The following is a 15,347-nucleotide window of genomic DNA, read 5'->3' as shown; positions in this document are numbered from 1 at the left end:
CTTGCCTGAATTGTCAAGTGAGAATTGAACTATAGTTGCCAGGCAGTACATTTAATTAGTCCCAGGCAATCGGACAACTGTTACGTTCAGGACTTGGCATTAATAAAATTATAATTTCCATGACGTTGTAGAATAGAGACTGGATTTTTCAATTGATAATTAATATTCCTGTATCTTGATTCTCTATCTCTGAATTTATCAATTTGACTGCACAAATATCCTGGGATGATCTACTGATGTAACACTGACCTTTGCTGGTGCCAATTAAGATTTCTCCAGTTGAGTTATCACTGCCAGATGCCTTGTTCCAAGCAACAGAGTCTATCAGTAAACCCTGCAAAATATAATGATGAAAATAAACACCAGATAAATGAAAGAACAAGTCTTCGTAGAAGCTATACCCAACCCCTCACCCCATACTTAACTTCTGTAACTACTGTATGATATATAATTTTTTTTGTTAAATGTTGACTCAAAAGGTAAAGTTCAGGGTCAAATCTACTGATGCACATACAAATGTAGAGAGGTTATATCTGACAATATAAGGACAGATACTTGAATATATTACCTGTCTTTTTTGTTGTAGTACACATACAAATGGTGAATTTTCACACCAAATATGGTAAGAAGAGATATATGCACAGACATGATGCAGGTGTCTCTTTTTGTGTGTCACCTTTAATTGGCTTAGATTTGAAAGAATTTCATCACACTTCAGACCTCACAATTTTTTTCATACATTTGTTGTCAGGGGTTGAGTGAATTTCCAATTTCACTTGTGGGTACACATTGGTTGTCCACAATTTCACTGGTTTGCATAAAATGTGACCTGTAAAGTAATGCCTTGCAACTGAACCTGTCTGTTACATGAAAACACCAGATTTAAACTGAATACCTTCCATAAGGGCATTCTTGACTTTTTCATTCCTACACATAATAATTGCTGGAATGCAAATACCTTGGCTATAGTACATGATATACCCCTTAGCTCAATTGACAAAAAGGTTTGCCAAACTATATAAGAAATATGCAAGGACTTTGTGATATCAATCTTCAGTATAAGGTGAAATAGGTGTAATGGTTTTTGAAATTAAATTATCCAAATGTACAAAGATACACATACAGACATACATTTACCCATGCATACAGAACATTTATACATATATATACATCATATATACATCATATATAAACATACATTTATACCCACATATTGGGTACCTGTTATTGTCTCTGTGTGAATGTAGAATGAAGTAGTGAAAGGCAAGTATGTCTAGAAAAACTTGAGCTTTAATGTCCTGGTAACAAACTAACTGTTAAATCAATAACCAAAAACACAAAACACAATTTTTTGCTATCTTGGGGGCTACTCAGCACCACTTGCAGCTGGGATGATCACCAGCAGGTGTAAGGAGTATAGGCTACCTGGGGAGGTCCTGGCAGGTAGGCCCTATGTGTGCTCCTGAATGTAAAACATAAGTAAACCGAAAAGATCACCTGGGGAGGACCCGGCAGGTGTCTGTAACCGTAGCTACCTGGGGAGGACCCGGCAGACATAGTTAGGTGGTGATTTGTACAGGGATAATTTGCAATAAGCCGAGAAGAGCACCTGGGGAGGACCTGGCAGGTGTCTGTATACTAGCTACCTGGGGAGGACCCGGCAGACATAGTTAGGTGGTGATTTGTACAGGGATAATTTGCAATAAGCCGAGAAGAGCACCTGGGGAGGACCCGGCAGGTGTCTGTATACTAGCTACCTGAGGAGGACCCGGCAGACATAGCTAGGTTGTGAATTTGTACTGGAGAGAATTTACAATACGCCAAGAAGAGCACCTGGGGAGGACCCGGCAGGTGTCTTTATCCTAGCCACCTGGGGAGGACCCGGCAGACATAGCTAGGTGATGAATTTGTATTCAAAATGAGCTGATTGATTAGTATTCAGCTGACTGTAAACTGTATTGGGTTAATTGAACAAGGGGAAATGGCCCAAAAGTAGTGGAATGAATGCTGAGCAGTGAATGTAACGAATGCCCCCAAGACAGTTAAAGTTAGTGGAGACCAATGAAAGTAGATTAGGAAGCCTCCGGATGCATATAGAAATTAGAATACACTATGCCATGGTGAGTTGTGCTTGCTGAATGTCTTTCTTAGCAATCCGTATATATCTACCGGTAGTATAGCAGTTCAATGACCACCTGCCAAGATTCTGTATCATGTGATCTCTGATTCCGATTACCGCAGCTGATATAGCAGCTCCAATACGAAATGAGTGTCCACAGAATTTGGACATGTCCAGTCCTATCATACTTAGTATGTGGTGTAAGTAGCCAATGCATTGTCCTCGAGTAAGTGTTCCCTTATCTTGATCAAAGAATAGAGGTGATAAGTTCATTGCACCTTGACAGCGGCGAAGAAGTAGTAACTGTTCCATATAGCCCAGTGTGTTTAGCGCTGGAATGTTGACAATATGAATCGGTGTCCTATTACCAAATGGGTCAGTTTTTTCACCTCTGCAATACGACTGTATAATGGGAATTATCCTGCAACTACACAATGTCACACAGTCGTATTATGGATGATGTATGAAACCGAAGTAGATAAACGTTGAAAGAGAAGACATTGTCCCGTAGTGCAGACGTGATAATATCACATAAGATATTGTATGTGATTGGATAAATTTTCAATATATACATCATAGAACATTGTCTTTAAATAAGTTTTAATGGAAACTGTTCATGCATGTCTGTGTAATGGTCCCAAACATGGAAAAATCATAACAAATATGTCTGCATAATGACTTTGAACATGAAAAATTTGTAACGAAATGGCCCTCTGGTGGCCATATTGGATCGTATTAGTATACCAAAAAAATTGACAGGCATATGTATGCCATAGTGTGTTGTCGTTGTACCAAGTTTGATACAAGTCATGTCCATGTAATGATTCTGGACAAGAAAAAAATCGTTAAATATGGCCTCATGGTGGCCATATTGGACCGTATCAGACATTAATTGACATGCATATGTACATAATATAGAACATTGTCCTTATAGTTATACCAACTTTGAATGTGATCTATTCAGCCATGTCTGCGTAATGGCTTTGGACATGAAAAAATCGTAACAAAATTGATAGTCTGGTGGCCATATTGGATCGTATTACAAAATAAACTGATGTGCATATGTATGCTTTAGTGTGTTGTCCTTGTACCAAGTTTGAGAGAAATCGGTTCAGTCATTTCCGAGAAATGACTCCGGACGCATCGACGGAAGGATGCACAGACACACGCATGGACAATTGGAATAGCCCACCTAAAGAGGATTTGTTTTAGTAGGAAGGATGGATTTTTGTTGGTATAATTGAAAGGTGTGGTGTATTGTTTGAACATGAAATAAAGTTACAGACTGAAATGTTAGAGGACTTAGTAATGTAATTGCTGAAATGTGTGATGAGTGATGTATAGAAAATGGAAGTATGATTTGTGTTTATGTGTGTGTTAAAGAAAGGACTGAGGATATTTGATAGGAGTGAGTTTGTTATATAATAATATGCGTAGGTATGACGGTATTTGGCAAGTGATGTTGAAAGTGAGTAAACTTTATCAAGATACACAAAAAGAAAAGCTAAAAGAAGAACATAATATGAATGCATTGTGGAAGATTCTCAAAGGGTACAAATATTCTGGCAGCCCACAAAATTCCATCGGTACTTCGGATTGGGCAACTCACTTTGCCTCAATTTTATACATGCAAATGAGGATGATGGTAAAGTTTTTTAAAATGAATTGTTTTCTACTGAGCAGAGTGATTCCCAAGATGAACATTCACATGATTATGAAACTAATACATTGAATGAGCAAATTACAAATGATGAAATTATGCAAAGTATTAAACATTTAAAGAATAATAAAGCAGCTGGCCCAGACCAGCTGGTGGGGATTTTTTTAAACCACAGAAGGGGGTTGCCACTTATGAACAAAGTTTTCAATAAAATATTTGACTCAGGAATTTTCCCAGAAGGGTGGACAAAGGGGATTATTATACCAATATATAAAAAAGGGGACCCAAATAACCCAGGAAACTATAGGGGAATCACTCTGCTCAGTATTTTCAGCAAGATCTTTACTGGAATTTTGAACAAAAGGCTTTACAGATGGGCTCAGCATACTTTCCAGGAGAGCAGGCAGGTTTTCGTAAGAAATATAGTACTATAGATAACATTTTTGTTTTAAGTGCATTAATACAAAAACATTTAACCATAGACAATAGAGATTGTCTATGATTTAACTAGAAGGAGATTACCATTTTATTGTTTATTTGTTGACTTCCAAAAAGCATTTGACAGTGTAGACCATAAAAGATTATTTTATAAACTAAGTTCTAGAGGGGTAGGGGGTAAAATGTTCACTATTATTAAGAGTATCTATACTGACGTTAAATCATGTGTCAGAGTGGAAGACCAAATGACAGACTTTTTTAGTTGCAACGTTGGAGTAAGACAAGGATGTATGCTCAGTCCACTGTTATTTGTGTTATTTAACTCCAAAAATGCATCACAATGTCAGAATACTCAGGAATCCAAATTGATGAATTGTGTGATCTTTTTCTACTAATGTTTGCTGATGACATAGTATTGTTTTCAAATACTGTCTATGGCTTACAAAGACTTATCAATACTTTGCAATGTTATTGTTTGAAATGGAAACTTAAAGTCAATCTAGACAAAACAAAAATAGTTGTATTCAAGGGAGGGGGCACCCTAGCCAAGAAAGAAAAATGGTTCTATGATGGTAAAAAGATTGCCTGTGTAAGTTACTATAAATACCTTGGAATGTTATTTTCATGTAGGGGTTGTTGGGGAAAGGCAGTCACCACTCTCACCCAACAAACAAATAAAAATATGTTAATTCTACAAAAATTTAGCATGAAACACACCAGGAATGGCATACTAATATTCAAGAGGATAAAACACTTTATCACTACAGAAACTTTAAGTCACTTTTAGAACCAGAGAAATACATTACAGATTTACCAGACAAATATCTTATTTCAGCTATTGCATGTATTAGATGTTCATGTGATAGTCAACTGGTATGTGTAAAAGGAAGACAGTTGAATATAGAAAGAAATGAGAGGATTTGTAAATTTTGCACTAAAAGTGAGGTAGATGATGAATTTCATTTTATTTTGACATGCCCCTACTCTGAGGAATTACGAACCAAATATATTTTACCCCATCATCTAGAAAACAGCACCTATTACACTTTTATTAAACTTAATATGCAGACAAAAGACAGATATGAAACCATTGGACTGGCTAAATTTATTTTCAAAAGCTTTAAGAAAAGACAAAATAATAGCGAAATATAATTTTTGTTTTGTATTGCTACCTTTGTGTACAGTGTTCTATTTTTGTGAAATTTCTTTTTTGTCAAGTAACCTTTGAACCTATGAAGTTTATGAGGATGTGAAATGTAACGAAAGGTCAGTGGCCTAGTTTATGCAAATGAACCTTAACTGTAAAAAAAAAAATTGTTGAAAGTGAGTGTGGGTTGACGTATATACAGTATTGGCTAGATATAAATTGTGACAATATACTCCGACTATTTTGGTAGGTGTGTATGGCCTGAAGTAATGTCAAGGCAAATGTAAGGGAATGATTTCGTCTAGTCTGACACTACATGACAAGTTGTTGAGTCTGTGCAGTATTTTGCTGGCTTCCAGTTTAAAAAGGACAGCAATAATGTCATGGCGATTATGCCAATTAGAAAGATACAGCCACTCAGCATCAAAAAGGGATTATTTTTTATCTGTATGTGTAGATCCTGGACAATTTCAACTATGTCAGCATTGTCTTAAAGATTACAACACAGAAACACAAACACATTTCATAGATTTTACATGTCTGTATGAATCATACTATGATAATTTTACGTCTGAACTTTTTACGTCATTAAAAAACAAATATTGTATCTGATATTGAGCAGGCAGGCAGTTAAAATTACATGGCTTGTGCTTGCCACAGAATTGCAAATTAATGTACTTCAAGAATGTTTTGTCCTTTGACCTCCAATATCCTCAGTCATTTCTTTAACACACACACACACACACACTGAGGTCAAGGTCAAAGGTCATGGTCTCATTACAAAGGTCATTACTGATAAAATGGAGGTAGACACTTGAATGTTACCTCCATCTATTAAGGTTCAAGAGTTAATGAGTACAATGTGAATACTTACAACAAATATGGCCGCCATTTGACTGTTATTGTATGGGTTGTGAAACGAAGTGGCATGCATATGCAGGCTATAGTATCCGACAAGCGTGCCAGGTTTGGTTGGAATCAGTCCATGCATATCAGAGATATACATATACACTTGGACAATAATATTGCTATTTGACCCTGAAGGTCAAGGTCAAAGTTCAATGTGTCATTAGAAAGCTCATCATTGGTAATATGGGTAAAGACACTTGAATGAGGTCTCTATATGTTAAAGTTCGAGAGTTACTGGGCAAAGTGTGATTATTCAAGACAAACATGGCCGCCATTTCGCTGTTGTTGCAAGGGTTGTAATATGCCCTCAATAACATATCTGACATTTTTACCAGGTTTGGTTGAAATTGCCGCATGCATATTGGAGATATAGGTGGATATGGACAGACGAACTGACAGACAGAACTCAACTTAGAAGCTCCGGTCGGGCTCCGCCCCTTTAGGGGCTAATTACACGTATATGACAAAATGTGATGTTTCGTAATCGGGTTAAATTAATGCAACTAACAATTTCATGAATATGCAAGAAATTTAGCTCTACAACTGTAATTTTTGAAAAAGTTGTCAAAAAAGTTGAAATCAATGTCAGGAGAATTGATAGGAGTGGTAGATTTAGACAGTTACCTTCTCATACTACCTGCTATCATAATTCATTTATACCTCAAGCCATCACACTCCTTAAACAAAATTTTTAATAGAAACTAATGAATCTTTTTTGATGTGTTTTGGTCTGTATTGTTAATGTATTTATATTTCTTTTAATTTCTACACATATTGTTTTAGATTATGTTATTCATAACAACACTGTATGTACATTTTACTGTTTTTAATAATCTTTTGTAGCAGATAACATAATTACCCTAAAAGGGACTCAATAAAGTTTTATCTTATCTTATCTTATCTGCCTTCTAGCTACTCTCAGTACAGAAAGCTTGCCGTCCTGGACTTCCCTCAGCCTTCACGATCTCCTGATACACACCTGGGATACAAACTCCTTTCCACGACAAATAATAAACAAAATTCAAATCCTCATAACAGAGCACTGTGTACATAGCCCAATGTAACAACATTTACTTTTTTCATTTGCATTGTCCTGATTATGTTAATGAATGTGCTGCATTCTAGCAGCGAACATGCTTCTCAGGATAAAAAAAATCATTTTTTAAAAATAGTGCCAATATCGGTATAGCACAACTGTACAGTTTTTTAAAATGTTTATCAACATATTGATCCATGCTAGGTATAGGTGTTAATTTGCTGAATGACTATCCAGTTGCCCATCCAACCATGTTGCTATCTTTGCAATATATGTGATCATTTGGCTGTTGCTATGAGCATGGTCATGTTGCTAGACATATTTGCATACATTTTTTGAGTGTTTATTCATTTGCCTATTAATCCCTATTTTTATCTTTGCAATATACATGATCATTGGTTGTTGCTATGGGCGTGGTCTTGTTGCTAGGCACATCTACATATATTGTTTGAATGTTTATTCATTTGTCTATTAATTCCTGTTATCTTTGCAATATACTTGATCACTTGGCTGTTGTTATGGGCATGGTCTTGTTGCTAGACAAATTTACATACATTTTATGAATGTTTACTCACTTGTCTATTAATCTGTTATCTTAGTGAAATACACGACCATTTGGCTGTTGCTATGGGCGTGGTCATGGTTGCTAGGGATATTTGCATACATTTTTTGAATGTTTCCTCACTTACCTACCAGATATAGTTTTTTGACCAAAATATACTGTCATCTGGTTGTTGCTAAGGGCATGGTCATGGTTGCTAGGGCCAATTGTGTCCAAATGTTTAAAGAAAATCTGCAGAATAACACTTCTACAAACATCTCACCAAATATCGGTCTCATTCAAGTACTTTTTGGGATATAAATTTTTTACCAATATTTACTTTTTTACACCTAATTTGCATATTACTGATGAGATCATTGTATCATGCTTAATATTTCTTCATCGATACAGCCCTAAGATGCATCCACATTAAATTTCAGCCCAATCTGCTGAGTAGTTTTGGAATTATAGACTTTTGACTAAAAAGACACATTTTTAACCCTAATTTGCATATTACTGATTATGGGATCATCATGTCATGAACAAATCTTAATTAACACTACCTAAAGAATGTTTCCACCAAATTTCTGGTCAATCTGCCCTGTAGTTTTGGAGTTTAAGTCTTTTGACCAAAAATCACATGTTTCCACCCAAAATGCAATCATTTTCATTTGAACAATTTCCATCTACACACCCTAAGTAATGTCCCCATCAAATGCCAAGCCAATCGGTCTGACAGTTTTTGACTTTAATTCATTCACACACACACACACACACACACACAGACGCTACTCGGTGCCTATAGCACTACTGACCCTAGTTCAGTTATGCTATAAATGTTTTCCGAGTAAAATTGAAAACAAAACTAATGATCGGACACGATGTCCACACTTAAGCAAAAGGTATTTGAATAAGCTATAATTTTTTGATGATATAGAAAAACACTAGTTGAAGTCTGCAGAATCGTGTTTGACATCACACAGTACATACATACATAGTGTCAGTATCTATGGTTCAGTGTTCACACTCACAGTTAGTCTTTTGTAAATTGTCGAGTATTTGTCAAAATTGTAATTAATGGTCATCTACATTATTCCTTCCTCAAAGACATTTGTATACTTCATAGTCTCTTTTAAGTCAATCAATATGCATGTTGTGTTGGAAGAAAACTTCACGGACAATAATCAACAAAATGAACAAAATGGGAAAAATGTGTCCCAAATAGCCGCCGACCACATGATGTGAGCCAAACCCTTATTTACTTCAAAACCCTACTCTGAACTCTGAACTGCTGGGTGATCTCCTTATAAGAATGTCTTAAGAACAAATTATCTAAAGGGCATACAAGCATGTCGACATGCTGCAGTGCATTCTGGGTATGATGCTTTGCCTGCGTGGGGTGCTCTATAGAATGTAGCCATGATTAAGTTAGAAACAAAGAATTTGAGAGAATTCTAAAGTTCCAGACGCCCCTAGAAGGTGCTCTGGAACTAATTAGAAGGGTGGCTTCTTAAGATATAGCCTAATTACCGAAAACCATTAATTACATAAATAGCTCATTAATATTCATGACATGTTTATTTATTTATTTATTTATTTTTTTTATTTATTCTATTTTACTAAATTGTTTGGATCAGGCTCAAGGCCCATATTAAAAAATAGCGCAAATATTGTGTTGCCGCACAACTTCATGTTCAGGGCAATGATAGATATATAACTTTTTGAAGATTTAAAGTTGTAACCAAAACAAAATTTTCATACCTAATTTCCATCATCATAATCCAGCCATCCTATGTTGGAAGTGTACAAGACAAGTATAGCAACATCCTAATCAAACTTGAAAGGGATGTGTCTACAAGGTTTTGTACTTCTTTAGTTTTTTAAATCAATTTGGAACCAAGTCATACCAATGTAACATGTTTAACTTTCTTGGTTGTCTTATTGTAATATTTTAAACACAAGCTACATTCAGTTTATATGTTGGACTCTTATGAGACTTATAAAATTGGATAACTTCCAGTAGAGTGTTTAGCCTTAAAACCAAATTGATTGTCACAAATGTACAAATGTGACTCGATATAGTTAAGAACAACATGTTCAAGCATTTTTGAAAAGACAGATGAAAGGGCAATTGGTCTATAATTACCCTATCAGTGACATCCCCAGCCTTATCCTTAATGATAGGTACCAAAACAATAGAAATCATATCAGGTGGCAAATACCAGTGTAAATATTGAAGAGTATGGCCAAAAAGACAGAAAGCCCGCTGTCTGCATATATTAAGTGCTCAGTATAATTATAAATGCCATCAAGGCCACACACATGCTTTACCCTTATCCATACTTTCAATGGCAGATCTGATGTCTTGAACAGAGAACAGCTGTGGAGGGTCATTAACATTAGATAAATTCTCCATTACAAACTCCTTATTGTTCTCAGACTTTACTGCAGAGAAAAGATTTTAAAATGTTCATGCCACATACTGGCAATATCTCTGTGACTAGTGGCTCCCCCACAGTATTGGCAAGCGGCACACAATTAGAGCTCTGCGATCAACATGTTTCCAAACTTGAATATCATCTTTGTTCAACAGGTCGGAGGCAAGGGCATCGGCCCTTGCAGTACATTCATTCATTTTACACAATTTCAATGCATACTTAAAGTGTGCCTGAGAAGTCTGCATTTTTCTGAAGACAGGTCCCTGTTTCGGTCTGGCAAAACTGACCCAGACCTTAAAGCAAATCTATAGCTTCATCATGAGCAGACTTAACAAATTGATTCCAACCTGGTACGGTATGTTTTACCTACAGAGTGAGGAATACTCTCATCAGCAGCTTCAGAGAGACTGCACACCATATTTAGTATACAGCATATCAATATCCTGCCGATGCTTCAAGACATTACAATTAACATCTGTACAATGTAATAAATCAGTTGGTATGTCAATTTTGCTCAAAAATTCATTACTACTCACCCGATTAGACTCAATGTTACCTTGCTTGGCTAAATGCCAATTACAACTGCATACTTTAATCTCTCAATCAAGATCAAAGTGCGTAAGACAACCAACATTGATGGAAATGCAAAGAGGACCAGATTTAAACTGAATGCCTCCCGTAAGGGAATCACTAATTATGCAAATAACTCATTAAATTAAATTTAAAAAAAAAAACAATGGTAAAAGGCGTTGTTTTTGGTCAAGCATGCTTTCTTAGGTTAATGTGTAATAAGAGGAAAGAGATCAACAGAATAAGTGGGCGTACTAAATCTGGGGTGGTATCTGAAATTGAAGGCAATGGAAAGAAATTAAATGGGACTGATTTGGCTGATGCAATCAATTCACATTTTGTAAATATTACTAAGGATTATGTCCCACTTGACTATGACAAATTTGTAAAAGACCTTCCGGCAAATCATGCTCTTCCAACTATAACTTATGAGGGAGTTGTAAAATTGTTGAAGTCACTACCAATGAATAAGGCAGGGGGCCTGATCTCATCTCAAATAGAATTCTGTCTGAATTTGCTGAGGAGTTGGCCTTACACGTGGTAAACATTTTCAATGCATCGTTACAGGAAGGCCTTGTGCCATCACAACTGAAGGAAGCAATTATAGTCCCCCTTCCAAAGACCAGTAACTCAACTTCTCTTGATGACTTTAGGCCAATTTCACTAACAAATAGTATCGCAAAGGTGTTTGAATGCATCATTGGGAAGTGGATAAAATACGAAATTAGAGGTACAAGCCATCGAAGATGACACAGCCCCCGCAGTGGATGTTTGAGACTTAATATGATTTAATAGCTGTAATGACCGAGGAACAGTGTTTTAAGTTAAGGACAATGGTGGAGTCACAAGAACATTTTATTCATTGTGCAGTGTCAATTTTAGGGATGGTGTACAATAAAAAGTCAAAATTACACAGACTGATGGTGTGTCTTGTGAACATGTACTTGCACCAGATTCAGTAATCAAAAATTGGGGTGAACCTTGATGTATACTACCAACAATTGCAAATTTACCAGGGCAAGTCTGTTTTGGTGTTGGAGGACCTGGGTTTGTTTCTATATCACCTCCAAGCAGGAGCAACATCCTGGTGTAATAATTATAATACAAGTAAAGGTGAAGAATACAAGCGCAGCAGAAGGACAATATCTTTGTTAATTTTACATTGATCATGTAGTGCACAGAATAAAAACTTCCTACAGACTGCCTGTATTGTTGGACACACATTCCCATGATTGTTTTATTGCTAATACCTAGTCAGTAATTTGAAATATAAACTAAGACAATTGAACTTTCTATTTCTAGTTCTTTCAAGTGTTTGTATCCTTGGTACAACTTATATTGTAGTGAGTTCTAGGACAAGTTTCTAATAATGTATGTACTGTCCTATCACCTGTCTTTTATTTTATGTATGTACTGTCCTATCACCTGTCTTTTATTTTATGTATGTACTGTCCTATCACATGTGTTTTATTAGATTTTGGTTGTTGTCTTTGCTTTTGTTCTCTTTGTGTTCTCTAGTTCTCTAGTGGTCTATGTTCAGACCAGCAGTTAATTTGGGACGATGCCCAAATCCTACTCTAACCTCCTCAACTGAAGAGTGTTCTCGGGTTCTGAGAACTTTGTTATTGTATTTATGTCTGTTGTGCAAGGTGTGTGCCTTTGTTGTGTTTGTATGCTTGTAAACCAGTACAGGATCCAACAATTTACTCACTATCATCTATCTGCAAAAGATAACAAGAAAACATGCATTAGCCAAATCTGTACCATGCACTTAAAAAAGTTCAAGTTTATCAGTAGCATAGATGTCATAAGTTGTATACCCATTAAATTAGAATTTTGGCGAAACTCAAAATGTGCTTGATAGAATTAAAGTGTATTTCACCTCTACAACTGTGATCTGTTTGTCCCTCATTGAGGTAAGATGTGACGTGACACACCAAATCGTGGGAAATCATGCTTTTTTTGGTGAAAATATGTCAATGTTATTCTATCTAAAAATAATTTCCATATTACCCAAGGGCATTTTTACCTTAATACTGTGTATATGTAAGACAAGTTGTAAGTAAGTTAGACTTGTGAGACTCAAACATGATACTTGGACATTTTAAGTCCTTGCTGAGGGTGAAATATCAAGTAACAGGTAAAGATAATAATGTGGTAAGAGTTTCCATGGCACTCATGTTGTATTCAGTAAAAATTACTATTTCATAGGAGAAAGATTGTCTTCTTTTTTTCACTCTGTTTCTGTGCACTTTATGTGGACTGAAGGTGTTGGTAAGTGTATGAAAAAGCTTGTTTATGTATACAAAATTGTTACCATACCAATGAGTTATTTCTGTGCATAAAATAGACAAAAAGAGCATGCAAAAATATCAACATCTGTCAACTTTTGTCAACATGGCATGAGAAAATGGCATACTTATTTGGTCTTGTTAATTTTTGAAAATCCTTTCATTTTGGGGTCATGTCTGTCAAGGCTAAAAAATAGGTTGATAAAGTGACTATAGGGGTCTAAGTTAATGGTGTCCACAGGACCACCACTTTTCCATTTCGGACCACCAAATTTTATTATATTTGTTTAGGAAGCGTGATAACTGCTTTGTTCGAATAGATGACCAAAAGGAAGGCAAACGGTACTTCCGTATTTGTTCTCTAAAGCTATAAAGTTGAAATTGCTGTGTCATTACATCGCCCAGCTGTCATTCAAGCAACCGTTTCGCGTCGCCCACCTTCACGACGCACCAGTAACTAGTATTACTATGTTTCCCGGGTATCCATGAAACTAATACTACTTATCATGTATGACGTTCGGTAATACTATTGGATATCACCAACAATGGATACGTATAAATTATGATAATTAACACCATCTAATGGTGCCATGTGAATGTTGTGTCTGACTTAGCGTCGTGTTCAGGCTTGGTTGTGGGGCTTGAGAATTTCATTCCAAACCACAGCCTAGTGAAACGCGGACGAGTAACGTACGTACACTCATTGATTCATCGTGTCCCTAAAATCATAAACTGGATAATGTATTCAGTTACTTTTGCATTACTTAGAAAATTCAACATCGATCGTGATTCTACGAAGTATTGCTACAACACATCGACGTGTCGATCGAGGGGCATGGACACGGCGGCCGGGGATATATACTGCAACTGTTTCATGACTTGTGAAAACACTACTGATATAAGTTGTCTTACTTCCGAGTTGACGTTCATTGGTTTCGCGATCCCGTTCGGGTCGATTGGCAGAAAATAAACAGGTTATACATTGTAAATTAGAAGTATGCTTATACGACATACACGGTCACAAAAAGTTCGGTTTAGAACTGGTGTAGAAAATACTATAATGTCTCCATCATGGTCATGGCCTCATGCAGTCAAACGGCGCCCAACTATAGTATAAATATAACGGCTGTAAACGAAGTGAAACCCCTGTTTTTTAAACGTAAACCCGTTGTATACATGCTGTCACAAATGCAAGAAAACATATTCGAACTCCCTTACCTTTACCGCACAATAATGTAGGGTTAAACTTACAACGGAATCTACTGTATCGTGGAGAATGGAAGAAATTTTGTGCGAGCACTACAATTCATGAATGAAATCTAAAGCACATACGTCATCAGCCTCTTTTTGGATAACGTTGGCGATCTTGCACAATATTCTCAGATTTGGATTCACACTATTAGACATATTCATATATTAGACGAATTGGATAGGGACCAAATAATTCTCAAAAAGTACAATAAACCGTTTTCCGGCCATATTTGATGATTTTGATAAACAAATATGCATACTTGCGCTTACAACTTTCATTCAAAAGCTTTATTTACACACATACCATTTACCACAAATGTACAATTATGATTGGCACAGCATGAAATGCATTGTATGTAATGAAGTGTGCACTAGTTTTCATACAGGTACAAAGCGCATTGACAATAAAGATTAATAATTATCCAAAGCACATTGACAATAAAGAATAATAATTCTCCTTACCTTTTATCGATGCAGATATAAAACACAAAAGTCACTCTTACAAACATCCGAATCTAATCTGAATTTGAATTCGATAATCTAAATTTGAATTCGATGATTGCAATTCTGAACCCATGTTCATACACATGGGCAATTTACTCTACAAATTATTGTTACAGACATGTGAAATATTTTAAATGTTTGTAAATCAGCTAAACCACATCGCATCCAAAAGAAAATCAGCGTGCATATGTAACTCATATCTAATTATGAATGTACCAATTTTGGAAGGAATCGGTCCATGATTGTCCGAGATATGGCTGAGGACGGACACATGCATGCATGCACGCACGGACGCACGGACGCACGCACACACGCACGGACAGAACCCAATTTATAAAGCCCCCGCCTCGGACTTCGTCCGACGGGGGCTAAAAATTGATGAAAAACAATACGCATCTGTAAAAAGGTCATCATCAACATTTGCTCTTGTAGATATGTTGCAA

At 36.2% G+C, this 15,347-nt stretch overlaps 1 protein-coding gene across 5 annotated transcripts in view; it reads right to left on the bottom strand.

Moving 5' to 3' along the window:
• LOC144433597 (vacuolar protein sorting-associated protein 18 homolog) overlaps positions 1–15,347 on the bottom strand; it is a 320,975-nt gene that overhangs the window by 252,698 nt on the left and 52,930 nt on the right. For all 5 annotated transcript variants that reach the window (XM_078121923.1, XM_078121926.1, XM_078121925.1 and 2 more), the window contains one exon: positions 250–334. In XM_078121923.1, coding sequence (XP_077978049.1) covers positions 250–334 — 85 coding nt within the window. The remainder of the gene's footprint in view (positions 1–249; positions 335–15,347) is intronic.

The sequence above is a fragment of the Glandiceps talaboti genome, chromosome 4 (genome assembly GCF_964340395.1).
Source record: "Glandiceps talaboti chromosome 4, keGlaTala1.1, whole genome shotgun sequence".
NCBI classification, from domain to species: domain Eukaryota; kingdom Metazoa; phylum Hemichordata; class Enteropneusta; family Spengelidae; genus Glandiceps; species Glandiceps talaboti.
This window is presented reverse-complemented; position numbering and strand designations above follow the sequence as displayed.